Source organism: Melanotaenia boesemani, chromosome 1, assembly GCF_017639745.1.
Source record: "Melanotaenia boesemani isolate fMelBoe1 chromosome 1, fMelBoe1.pri, whole genome shotgun sequence".
NCBI classification, from domain to species: Eukaryota; Metazoa; Chordata; class Actinopteri; order Atheriniformes; family Melanotaeniidae; genus Melanotaenia; species Melanotaenia boesemani.
The window spans coordinates 7,910,530-7,924,640 of NC_055682.1; the positions used below are offsets into that span (position 1 = coordinate 7,910,530).

General features: G+C 39.6%; 1 protein-coding gene across 3 annotated transcripts in view; it reads left to right on the forward strand.

The window, feature by feature from the left end:
* LOC121641784 (protein kinase C-binding protein NELL1-like) overlaps positions 1–14,111 on the forward strand; it is a 316,585-nt gene that overhangs the window by 197,273 nt on the left and 105,201 nt on the right. For all 3 annotated transcript variants that reach the window (XM_041988075.1, XM_041988084.1, XM_041988092.1), the window contains exon 13: positions 6,057–6,182. In XM_041988075.1, coding sequence (XP_041844009.1) covers positions 6,057–6,182 — 126 coding nt within the window. The remainder of the gene's footprint in view (positions 1–6,056; positions 6,183–14,111) is intronic.

Below are 14,111 nucleotides of genomic sequence, written 5' to 3' on the forward strand. Positions count from 1 at the left end.
GACAGATAGATTAAACCTTCCCTCTCACAAAGTTTCATTCTTTTGATAGAGAACCATACCATTTTAGTTCTCCAACCCACAGGCTGCTTTCTGCCAGACAATGCAAACAGCATGCTTCTTACTGTAGCGGCTCTAATCTGCTCAGCTGAAGCACATCCTGCTCTGAGCATCCTCAAGAGGGCCACGGATGGAGATAAAGGCTGCTGTTCTCTTAATGAATTCTAATTAAATGCATCAGCAGTCCTTCTTTCTCCTCTGGTACTAGAAGGGGGGACACAGTATCAGTGAGGTGTGGCCCTTTGCTGCATCTTGATAGTTGTTTTGTTTTTGTATGTGTGTGTGTGTGTTTGATTTGTTTACAGTGCAGAAAGATAGGAGTACTCTGATTTCACTCTCCTGAGGCCTCTGCACATCGTCATTGTGGAGATGAAACCCCCATCATGGAAATCTTTTTAAGTCTAGATGCTATTAAGGGATAATAACAGCTCTTTTTCAATTTTGTCTTGGTAGTCTGAGTTACTGCTGCAACAGGAAGAATGGAGCCTTTTGGGAGATATCTGCGTCCACTTTTCTCCTTGTCTGAAAGCAATTCTCTATAGAGTGTGTTTTTCTATAAAAACAATTATCCCTTTTCCTGCTTTTTATACAGTTGTGAAAATGATCATCCATGCAGGAATAAAATCTTTCCTATATATCAAAATTACGTGACATTATGCTTGAAAAAGACTAATAATATGCTCTCTGCATGTCGACGGGCAATTTCAGTATTGTGAAATAAGATGGTTAATGTACAGTAAGGGCTTCAACAACTTGGTTAGACTTGAGGCTTTTCAGCACAGACACGTGTGCCTTGCACAGATGGAGATACTGGAAAGAATCTGAAATAAACTGGCAACAGAGCAAAACTCAAAGTGTGTTTGTTTGAATTTTTATGAAGGTGTTGCAAGTCCAGAGTCAGCACTCTTGTGGCCTCATCAACATCAGGCTTTTCTTAGCAAGAACAGACAGCAGTGTGTTGAGTTTTGGTATTTAAGTGGATTTGCTGACATTTTTGCCCGAAACACACCACAAAATGCAAAGAAAAACCAACCATCTCTTCCTGAAATTCAAAACATTTATGTTGGTTGTTTTTGGTAGGGGAGGGGTTTTCCTTCGACAGTCAATTACTCTGTCAGTTTTTTTTCTCAACTGTGGAACATCCATTTTGCTCCCTGGTATTGCATTCATGATGGCTGGGCAAAATAACCTGCCACTGAGAAGACTGAGTGCCAGGCTACTCTCGAAATAACTGAACAGACAGTAAAAATGTGTCAGAATTCTGTAAAAGCACAAACATGTGGCATATTTAACATTTTTCCAAAAGTAATGCCCATCAGTAAGGTCTGGCAGCTCCTGATGGACAACAGGCCAAGTGCTTTCGCTGTGGTGCATGCAGTCATATGTGGCTACGTGGATGTTCTTTGGTCCTTCAAACAGCTCCAATCACATCATTTTGGCATCTCCCCCTGACTAAACATAACTGAAAGTAATACATGAGAGACCAAATTAAAATTTTTCCCAGAATGGTTCCAAATACTTGGTTACTTTTGATCGAAAGTTGTGTGTTTTATTCTTCCATCACCATTGAAACCCCAAAGCTGTACCTGTTTCTTCAAATTCTTGGTTGTTTAAGTAAATAATTTTTAATAGGTTCCCATTACTGTGATAAGAGATACTGTAATTCAGTAAATTTAAATATTATTTAGTCCATCACTTTCTTTAGTTGCAAACAAAAGACGTGCTTATGGATGTAATTGGAAAAATACCTATTATACAAACCATGTTTTTTTCATTCTGAAAATAAACAAATAGTGCTGATTAGCTGTTTACACCATTTGAGAAAAAAACTAAATGAAAGAACTTATCTTCCGTTTGGGCACACGTCTGTATGCTGAATGAAATACCCTGCAAGCTTCATTCTTCATGGTTCATAATTACCAAGTGAGATTAACTTGTGTGTAAAAAATAAAGAGAGGGTGGTCGAAGGAGAGGATTGTAGGAGCTGCAAATATTTTAGTATTTGAAGAGTGACACAGTGTAAAACTCACTATAAATAGCACAAATATATAGCATTCATTTATAGTGGAATTTTCTGGTTATTATATAAGTGAAAATTTCTCCTCGTGAGGTCGAGTTTTAAACTCTCAATCATTGAATTCCTAATTTCACAAACCCAGTGATCTTACTGTGCTTTACTGCAAGTGACTGACTACCTATAAGTACTTCACACCGTCACATTTAAAGCAAAAAGAAATCAAAATTTCTCCTTTGAAAGGCAGCAGACTTCAAACAATGTGAGTGACCCGCTGCAGTGGCAGAGTCCTGGCCTCATTTCCCATTTGGGGTTTGGGGTTATTTGAGTAAAAAAAATAAAGGAGTTTCCAACAGAAGGCGACAGTTTGTTGCTGGATTGAAAGTTGTTTCCATTAACTTTTACACAAAGAGGTGAGGCACATGTACACACACACGCACACACACCAGCAAGCGAATTTGGGCAGTCTTCTTTACTGCCTCGCCGCATCCAAACACTCGACATTCACACTCAGTATTATTTTTCTTTCTTTCTCCCACACACACAAATACAGAGAGGGTTGAGATGGTGCAGACATGTGTATACACACACACACACACATGCATAGAGTCCTATCCTGCCTTATATTTAGCTGTTCCCCCTACCCAGTCCTGACCTACATCAGAGTATGAATAAAGCAGCAGAGATGCAGAGGGAGCTCAGGGGGGGAAGAGGAGGTCTAGGGTGGAGGAGGGTAAAGGCAGGGAGGGAGGCAGAGGGAGACAGACAGACACACACACACACACACACACACACACACCAGCAAATCCAGAAAAATGAATTTCCCCCTGTGTGAAATGACAGTTCCAGTTCTGTCAGCAGACCTCACCTGCAACAATGCTCCCAGAGGAGGCAGCAGAGGGCGAACACACACATACACACACACACACACACACACACACACACACACACACACACACACACACACAGTTGCAAACACAAGGCATACAGGACCTTGGAACAAGGGAGATCAAAAAGCCTCATCATGTCTCCGATTTGACACTACATCCTTTTCTCACTTATAATGAAAGCTGACAAAAGCGGTGAGTTCTTGACTTTGAATTATTGAGGCCATGTCGGCGACATCACAGGGCGACTGTCACCACCCTTGAACGATGCTTTGCCGCCTTTCGCCAATAAAGGGTAATCAAATGAGTGGCTTTCAGGGTAAAGTAGTACTTCAGAAGAAGATGGAAATTGGACTCAGGTACTGTTTTACTGCCTCAAAGCACCAAAATAAGTTGCATATTTTTGATGTAGAAGATCAACGCCTCTTGTGCTGCAGGCTGTCGAAGCTTTGATCGCCTGAATATGCAATCTGTCTTTAGTCGACTGTACAATTCAACACTTCTACTGTACACTCTCTAAGGATGAAAATTGCCAAAGAAAAAAAACCTCTGGGTGTTGCATATAAATCAATTACATACTTCATCTGCATGCATTCTGTTGTAGGGGGAAAGTATGAGCTGAACACCTTAAAGCTGGAACGTATTTATCCAAGGAGTGGATATGAAAATTCTCCCCTCACACTCTCCTTCCCTTAAGTGTAGCACACAGAGTCCCTTAAGTGGTGGAAAGGCTTGTTAGCCTTAGGAATCTGGTTGTCTGCTGCACGCAAAATGCATTAATACATGCATTGTACAAATACACAAGTGTGCGCATAAAAATTTAGGCCACTTTTACATAACACCTCCCTTGTGTTTCAGAGACCATTTAATCAGCGGTCATACAGCACAGCTAATACTTTTCTGAGCAGCATATTTAAATGCTTAAACAATGTCTTTCAAGTTACATTAGGAAAAGAGAGATTCTGTGTATAGAGAGTAGATGTAATTCATCATATTAGCTATACATTATGGGTGTCAGGGGAGATGATGTTCTCTCTGCTTTTCTAGCTTGTCCTCAGCTGGTTATGGCCTTACCTAATAGGCCATTCCTTTCCCATCCTTTCTCCTTAACCTCTCTTATTGTTCACGTCTGCTTCTCTGCATTCCTTCCTCTTGTTTTTCATAGCACTGTTTCCTGTTGCTTCAACTAAACAACCAATTTTAATTTATTTTATGTAAATATTAACCACCTTTTGAGAAAAAAATGTTTCCTTACCAGTCTAAGTGGGTGTGGTGCTGCCAGAATGTTCATCCAACACTTATTTCTATAACTCAGGCTGCATTAAGTGGCTAAATTACATAAAGTTCAGAACTTTTATACTTGACAGCATGTCTGGCACCACTGTTCAGTAATGGGTCAGTTTTGTTGCATTTTCAGAATTCCAGCATTGCTTTTTGTCACTGAAGGTAGTGATTGTGTCATTAGAGCATGCATTAAGAAGTAAACACTGACTGGCCACTTTATTAGGTCTGCTTTGTTTGAACCCTCTTTTTACCTTCTGAACTGCCTTAATTCATGGTGCCACGGATTCAAGAAGGTGTTGGGAACATTCCTCAGAGGTTTTGCTCCATATTGACATGACAGCATCACACAGTTGCTTCAGATTTGTCGGCTGCATCCATGATGAGAATCTTCCGTTCCACCACATCCCAAAGCTGCTTTATTGGACTGAGATCTGGTGACTGTGGAGGCTGTTGGAGTCCAGTGAACTCACTGTCATGTTCAAGAAAGCAGGTGAAGATGATTTGAACTTTGTGACATGATGCATTATCCTGCTGGAAGCAGCCATCAGAAGATGCTACACTGTGGTCATAAAGAGATGGATATGTTCAGCAACAATACTCAGGTAGGCTGTGGTGCTTTTAATAATGCTCAGGTGGTACAAAGGGGCCCAAAGTGTGCCAAGAAAATATCTCCACACCATTACACCAACAGCAACTTGAACTGTCGATGCAATGCAGGATGAATCCATGCTTTCATGTTGTTTACATAAAATTCTGAATGATTCTGAGTGCAGCAGCTAAAATTGAGACTCATCAGACCAGGCAACATTTTTCCATCTTCTATTGTCCAGTTTTGCCGAGTCTATGTGAATTGTAGCCTCACTTTAATTTTTTTAGCTGACAGGAGAGGCACCCAGTGTGCTCTTCTGCTGCTGTAGCCCATCTGCTGTGACATGTGTGTTCAGAGATGGTATTTTGCATACCTTTGTTGGAATCAGTGGTTATTTGAGTCACTGTTGTCTTTCTATAAACTCCAGCCAGTCTGCCCGTTCTCCTCTGACAAAAACAAGGCAATAAGGTGGGTTGTCCAATAACCAGAAGGTTGGTGGTTCGATTTCCACTCCCCCAGTCAATTTGTCATTGTGTCCTTGGACACTTCACCCTCCTTGCCTCCATTGTGGGCATCGTTGATGTATGAATGTGGATAAAAGTTTGGTGGTGGTCGGAGAGGCCGTAGGTGAGGATTGGCTGCCACGTTTCCATCAGTCTGTCCCAGGGCAACTGTGGCTACACATGTAGCTTACCATCACCAAGTATGAATGAGGAGTTAATGGATACAATGTAAGGTGCTTTGAGTGCGTTGAAAAGGGCTATATAAATCTAATCCATTATTATTAGACAACTGCTGACACTAATAAACGTGGCTGGTGAGTGATTGCTGATTGTAGGAGTGGTTATATGATATTAAGCCAATGGTCAGCTAAAGATCTCTCTGAGGGATTGAGGAGTCATTCTGATCCTAAAACAGTTCTAAATTCTGTAATCCTGTAAAAATAAAAGCTGATTAATAGATGAAAGTCTGCCTTCTTCTATGTGAGATTGATCAATGCAGAGGCTAATCTTTGGGACCATTCTTAGTTGTGCAACAGTCTAACAATTCTAAACAACAATGTGATGCCCTGAGACCCTTAATCTAAGCTTAATTACTTCAGCGCTGATCAAACTGTTGACCGAGTTCCATCCACATGCTTTAATCAGTGGCCTAAGGAGTGAGTTGTGTCTTTATAGAAGAGTCAGAGTTATTAATCCAGTGTATCTGCTCTGTTTGTCCTCAGATATCGATGAGTGTGCAACGCAGATGCATTACTGCCAGTCCAACACGGTGTGTGTCAACCTGCCCGGCAGCCATCGTTGCGACTGTTTACCAGGATTCATCAGAGTAGACGAATACTCCTGCACCGGTATGTCTGTATGCATGAACACGTTGTTGTAAAAGTACGTTGAAAGTAAAGTCATCAAAACTGGCCTGTGGTATACTAATTGACTGAAATACTTTTTTTAATACAGAGTACATGTTTTTGTTTTTGTGTTAGTAGAACTTTATAAATTGACCTATATGGTTTATGTTTAAGCTTTCAAACTTCTTTCCTGCAGAATTTGTTAAAATCTACAAATGTTCTGAACTTGTGATGTGATAGTTTAGTAATTACAAGAGACTTTGAAACTTTAACTGTGCTAATTTCTTCATATAGCTGGTTTGAAGTCTTTTCTTTCTGTTCATAACAGTTCTGAAATCTTTGCAGTTTACTCTGTAACTGTGATGCTTTTTTTGTGAAATATTTTTGTTCAGCTTGAAATGTTTCACTGGAATCCAAAGGGAGTCACACGAATCTGAGGAAGTCTTGTAATCCCCAGACTTTTTCATTCATCAGTAGCAGCAAATTAACAAAAAATATGCCACATCAGCTTTGTTATAATAAAGCAGCAAGGCTGACATAAGTGTAAATACAGTGTCGGTAAGCTGCTGTAATGGCTGCAAACCCTGCTGATGACAAAGAGAGAACAAGACTGCAGTTGTATTACTTTAAATCCATGTATTTATAATTACTGAGGACACACTAGGTGAATATAAAGCAAAGATATTTCTTATCCTTTTTCCCTTTTGAATGTAGGAACAGTTTGATTTCCTTATTGCTTGTTAAATAATGTAAAGGTCACATAACCACCATTTTTTTTTCTTTTTTTTTTCTTTTTCTTTTTTTTTTAGAATCGACAGTAATGAGACATTCACTTGTTTAGGTGTGTGATCAATTTTTAAACATCTTTTTTTTTTACAGAAAAATCCAGATCTGAAAAAGAAAAAAAAAAAAAAAAAAAAAACAACAGACTGGAGACATCGTGAACACAGACTTTATATCCTTCCTTGATCCTCAGTCAGCTTGTTCTCTCATTGGTTACATTTCCAAGTCACAATCCACACTGTCACAACTGAGGAGTAGTCTGGTCATAAATATTGAACATGTTCAGTACTTCTGATTGTCGGCCACAACCCGTTTCGGAGCAGATTGTTGGGACAAATTCGCTCTTAGGATAATTTTATAGAAAAATCTTGTAAGACTTAAAATAATCGGGCGTTTGCAATCCTTGGTCGGGAAGGGGAAAAATCGGGACAAAAACAGCTTGATAATATTTTTGTGTGTACCCAGCTTTAGTGACATCTTTGATGTGGCTGCTGAAAGTCAGATCTGAGTCTATCAACACTCCAAGTTTACGAACTTGGTTGGTGATTTTAAGAGCCTGAGTTTCCAGATGTTTACCAATGCTCCTCTTGTTGCCACCAAACAGAATAATCTTAGTTTTGTCTTTATTTAATTGCAGAAAATTCTCTCTTCTCCAAGTGTTTATTTGCTCCAGACACTAACACAAAAAGTCTATTGGGCTGCAGTCGTCTGGTGACAGAGACACAAAGTTGTGTATGATCTGCAAAACTTTGATAATTAATGCTATAGTTCTGTAATATTTGAGCCAAAGGGAGCATATACAAGTTGAACAGAAGAGGTCCAAGGACTGACCCCTGGGGGACTCCACAAGTCATGGCCACTCGCTCGGATTCATAACTGCCGATCGTAACAAAATAACCCCAGCCTTCTCAATTTCCAGTTTTCCAGCCTGTGCAACAGGATTCTGTGATCTACAGTATCAAACACAACACTGAGATTCAACAGAACCAGGACTGATACTTGACCAGAATCAGTATTCAACCTAATGTCTGTTTCAGTGCTGTGATGAGGTCGGAAGCCGGACTGAAATTTATCAAGATTTCCACTTTCATTTAAAAAGTCATGAAGCTGGTGAAATACAACTTTTTCAATAATCTTGGAAGTAAAAGAGAGGTTAGAGACAGGTCTATAGTTGTTCATTATAGAGGCCTCTTTAGGAGTGGCTTAATAGCAGCTATCTTTAGTGACTTGGGAAAAATGCCCGATGCCAGTGAGCTGTTAACAATAAGTAAGAGATCACTTTCTACTGAGGTAAAAACTGTTTTTAAAAAGTTAGATGGTATCATATCCAGAGTGCATGTTGTTGATTTCAGATGCCAAACTATTTCTTGCAGGATTTTTAAATCAACCATTTTAAATTGTAAAAAAAACATCAGTTATTTCACAATTTATATTTCTTGCATATCTCAGTGGAAAGGAGCTCTGGGCTTATGTGTTTAGGAGGATTTGTAGGTTTTTCATTCATAGCAAACAGAGTACGAGAACTGATGACATTATTGTTAATCATTTCAGATAAATGCAGCTCTGGCCTTTTTCACAGCTCACTGTTATAATTGTACATGCTTTGTTTGTACAGCTCTGGGCCTGAAATTCACTGCAGGATTGTGGGAATCGCACAAAATATAATGGATTCCCGCAAACCCAGCTCTTCCTGCATACAATTACAGCTGTTACAGCTGAGCTGTGTGTAATAATGTGCAGTAATGGCTGCACTGGAGCCTTAAAACTGAAAGGAAGAGGAAGACTTCTGCTACAGATTCAGTGTGCACTCTCCTTCTCAGTTCCGAACTCCCTCTGCTACTGTTGCAGCATCGCTCCCACTGGCAAACCAAATGGTTGCCACTGGATTTCCCGCTGGCAAGACTGCAGGTTAATATGTACATCTAACCTTACATCACCTGAAGGGAAAAAGAAAAGATCAGCGCTAGTAGTAGTGATGTCGGAAATGACCCAGATCCTCCGGGTTCTTAGGTAGAGCTGGTGCTGGTAAAGTTACCAAGCAGAAAAGTTAAAGACTAACTGGCTCAGAATATATGTGTGGCTTGAACATAACAGTGGTGACATAAACTGCACAATTTTATGAACCATCAACTCTGCGTCACCAGCTGATGCAGTTTCTAACCCCTATTTTACACCAGATGCGTATACACCACGTCTGCCCTGCGGCCTCCACAGCTATTCGTGGCCATTTTTGTTAATGATTTGTTTCACACCGGGTGCATCCAGAACGCGTCAAATCAGCAGTTCAGGTAGGGGAAGATAGGACATCAGACATGGGATCTGCATAAAAGCTTCTGGTAATTTTCAAAATAAAAGCCCCTGTGCAGATTTCAGTTGGTGAACCATGTAAACATTACATTAATTATTCAGGGTGTCTGTTTTTTTTTTATCACCATGGACAATGAGACGTTTATCCTGGAAGTGGAGAATCACAAGATCTCCAATTCTCCGATGATTTCGTGATCTCACAGATCCAGCTAGGCGGACGGCACTCATGGGTGGTCCCTACCTGACACACTTCCGGTGTGAATTGACCCACTATGGAGGTTGGAAATTGGGGGTTGACATAGCAGCTGTAAGGAAAAGAGACCGATTTAGAGGCATCTTGCAGTGTGAAGACTAAATGAACAGGCTTCTTAAAACTTTATAGATTTATAGCACAAAACCACCGAGCCCATCTGATGACACAGACAAAAAAAAATGTAGCTACATGAATAAGAAATTTACAGTTACACTTGTGAAAGATATTGACAAAGCTGTACTAAAGGTCCTGTGTATTCCTTAATAATGGATGAATCTGCCATAAGTAACACCAAGTAACTCATTAAGATACACAGACTATAATCAGGTTTAAACAAAACCTTTAAGGAACTCTGAAATCGTGTAAACATGGATTCAGCATACAAAGAATTGAGAAATTCACTGAATAACACAAACCTCACCAGTCTGATGCTCATTTCAGAGCTTGACCCTCCACAAGACAAGTTTGATTTTACGGAAATGCTTATCAAATGGAAAGAGATTAAGTAGAGGAGACAGAGAACAGAGAGGAAAGAATAGAGCATGAAAGGAAGAGCAACCAAAACGACTTATTACACTGATGCAGCTCAAAAAGTCAACAAATTACAGAAATAAATATAGTTTTTAGTCGGCAAAGACTGATATGTGAGCAGGTTAAGAGCCTGGAGATAAGACAAGAGAGAGTTATCTGAGATGACTAAGAAAAGAGAAAACAAATGGAATGGAAGCGGCATATTAATCTAGATATGTAATTAAGGTATGAGTAGGACAAGACAGACCTGTAGTTACGATCACCAGTAATGCCCCCCTTAAAGTGTATAAATCCCCCCTATGTGATGCATGTAATTCCTCCCCATTTTGAAAAATTAATTTCAGGCCCTGCAGCTCATAGTGAATTTGAAGTTTTCTTTTCCTCCACATATGTTCAGCTTTTCTGCACTCTCTTTAGGTTTGTGACCATACTGGTGTTTTGCCATGGTGTTTTCTGTTTATTCAAGGTGTTTTTGATTCTTATTGGTGCAAAAGCATCCATTACATTGAAGATGTTCAAATTGAAATGATCAGTCCATCAACTGCCTGCACTGGTTGTTGGTAACATTGCCATGGACTCCACAAGCTGAACAACCTTCCTAACCGAGAAGCAAGGTTTGTGTTTTTTTTTTTTGTTTGTTTGTTTTTCTGAGTGACCAGTAAATCAAACAAAATAGAAAAATGGTCAGATGAGGCCAAGTCAGTGACCACAATAGAGGAAATAACAACACCTTTAGAAATAACCAGGTCCAGAATGTAAGAAAACTCCTTGGCGTTACCACCTGTCATGTTATCTATGTGAATGTGGAAATCCACAGTTAAGATAGAATACTGACTCCTAAGAAGATGGCAGATGTTTTAGTCTAGCTTTGGTAGTCCTGTTTCTTTTTTTTCTTCTGTTTTTATTGGTCTTTATTTAGACGTCTTTGTTGCATAATCAAAAATACAAAAGTTGTGAACAGATCTTGGTAAGGCTTTCAAATGCATAATAACCTACACTTTACTGCAGAAAACTTGGTATTTTCTACAATGCTATAACAATGTGTTCAGCAACTGTCACCTTACCAGATTAAGTTTACATGATGTAATTTTTGGAAACAACAACTTTGTTTAAAATTAACAAACAAATATGTTGAATTAATATTTTTAGCCATTAATTCATCTTCTGTCTGGTACAAGTTTTTCATGCACTGAGGACTGTGTGCACTAAGAACACAGAAGACAAAGAAGCAGTCTTTTACGTAAATTTAATGACATGTCATCCTACATAAGCGTCACAGATTTTTCATTGACTTTGAGAAGCATTTTCTGCATTGGAAACCAACTCAGCAGGCTTCTGACGGAGCATCAGTATGTGACGAGTTAGTTAACGAAGAACAGCCTGTCTGTAGCTGAAAATGCATGCTGGCAAATCTGCCATTAATTATCTGCAGTAGCTGTGGTTCCAGAATATCTGGTATCTAAATGTTGTTCTTTGTCTTCAGCATCTCAGAAGTGTAAATGAAAATTCAAATTTAGGGTTGTTTAAACTATTCATGTTAAAAAAATAATGCTTGTAAAGTGTTTCGTGTTGAGAATAAGGCATAATTTGATTCAGATTTTGGCTTCAATGGAAACAGTCAGAACTAACTGATTGATTAGTTTACACTTAACAAGCTGTCCATTAGGCCTCAATTATGGAGCCTAGAGAGTACTTGAGTTTTTGATTGTTCTTTTTTTATCCTGCTAAATAAGGTTTTAACTGTTTTCCTCTGTTTTTTTATTGCAAGAAAACTTGTATAAAAAACCCACTGAAACGAGCAGTATGCACATAAGATGGAATACATATAATACATGTAAGCTATGCTTGGGGTTTATAATAAGAAACTTAGTGGTTTAAGATCCAGAGCAATTCTGACCCAGCCAGAAGCAAAACTCTGGAGAAACGGGAAACTGCAACACCAACAGCTTGAAACCAAAGAAAAGATGTGGAATGTGATACATTTGGGCAAAATCAAATATGACCTTTCACATCACATATTCATCCACAATCCTTGAATGCATGCACACTACGTACACACTAAACTCATGGTTTAAATACAGAAATAGAGATGAATGTTACTGAATAAGAACCCCAAACACTAAAATGTTCTGTCATTGTGAAACAAAACTCACATGTTGTTTGGAAAGCCATTTAAACAGCTAAATAATGACAGTAACTGCTACCAAAATGTGCCATAAAAACTAAGTTCTAAATGAATAAATTAAAAATGACATGGTCGTTATAAAAAACTTCTAGTCTACAACCAGGCTTATGTCCCCCACCTGTAGCTGTTCAGAAAGTAAAATGATGGTTATATATGAAAAGGCACCAAAGTACACTGTGAAATGATGCATAAAGATCTGTTGCGTAAAGAATGAGGTCAGCTGACTACCTCAATATACTGAATGAGCACAATATTCCATCTTCCCTGACGGCACAGCCATATTCCAAGATGAAAATCATAGGGCTCATCAAGCTCAAATTGTGAAAGAGTGGTTCAGGAGCTTTCGACATGAGCAGAGCAGCGAGTCCAGATCTGAACCCCATTGAGAATCTTTGGAATGTGCTGGGGAAGTCTTTGCGCTGTGGTCAGACTCTCCCACCAACAATACAAGATCTTGGTGAAAAATCAATGCAACACTGGATGGAATTAAATTTTGTGACATTGCAGAAGCTTATCAAAACAATGACACAGCAAATGCTGCCATAATCAAAGCTAAAAGCGGGCCAACAAAATATTAGTGTGTATGGGAACTATTTTTTTTTTGGTGGCAACTTTTTTGGCCAGACCTTTTATAGCCACTATATGTGTGGGGCTATGCATGTGAGGTAGCACTTAGGAGGCAATTAAAAGGCAGAAGGCGGGGTACACCAGCACCAGCCCATTGCAGGGCCAAGACAGTGAGAAAACCATTCACCCTCACTTGTGAGGATTGAGAGTGACTAGTTAATCTAACATGCATGTCTTTGGATGGTGAGAACCCTCACTTACATGGGGAGAACATGCAAACTCCAAACATAAAGGCCACTGTTCAAACCTCCCCCTGGCTGACGCTTAAACCAGCAACCTATTTGCTGTGAGGCCGCAGTGCTAACCACTACACCACCATGAATGCAGCTAATGGATTGCATTGAATCTTCTCTTTGATTCAATCTCCCATTCTGAGCGTGCACAGGGAGGTGGGTCACAGTGGAAAGAAAACAACTCCCTTTTAACAGGAAGGAAAAAGCAGAACGCAGCTCAGGGAGGGTGCCCATCGGCCTTGACCGGTTGGTAGTGGACAGGACAGAGGGATCAGGGAGACCTGCCGAGAAAGAAAAGATAAATACAAGTTAATTATGCCAATACTGTCATAAATTTAAAAGAAAAGCTAAGACATGAAAATGGAAGGAAGTGCTCAGTGCATCATGGGATGTCCCCCTGTAATCTAAGCCTAAGGCAGCATAACTAAAGGGACTGTAAGATTTATAAAAAAGGAAGCCTTCAAGCCTAATCTTCAAGGTAGAGAGGATGTCAGCCCCCTGAACCCAAACTGGGAGCTGGTTACATAAGAGAGGGAAAGCCAAAGATTCTACCTCCCATTCTATATTTAGTTTGAGAGTTCTATTCTATTCTGTTCTATTCTATTCTACAGTCATTTGGCAGATGCTTTTCACAAAAGTGACTTAATCTGAGAGTAAGAACAATACAAGCAAGAATTCAGACAGGATGGGACATCATAATTAAGTGGTAGTCAGACTGCTGTAAGACCAGTTGGACCCAGGTACTGTCATGTAGTGCTAGAGGTTGTGCTTTTTTTTCTTTTTCTTTGTTTTTCTTCTCTCTATATTAGTCCTTTGTTTAATTAAAAGATCATGATTTCGTCACACATCATCTTCTTGGACATAAGTCCACGCAACTTATTCAGTGCTGAGTTGTGCCAAAGAGCTGGACAAATCTTACTAAAGCCTGGTACACACATAACAATATTTGGGCTGTTTTTGTCCCGATTTTGCCTCTTCCCGACCTCAGACGGCAAACGCCCAATCATCATGAG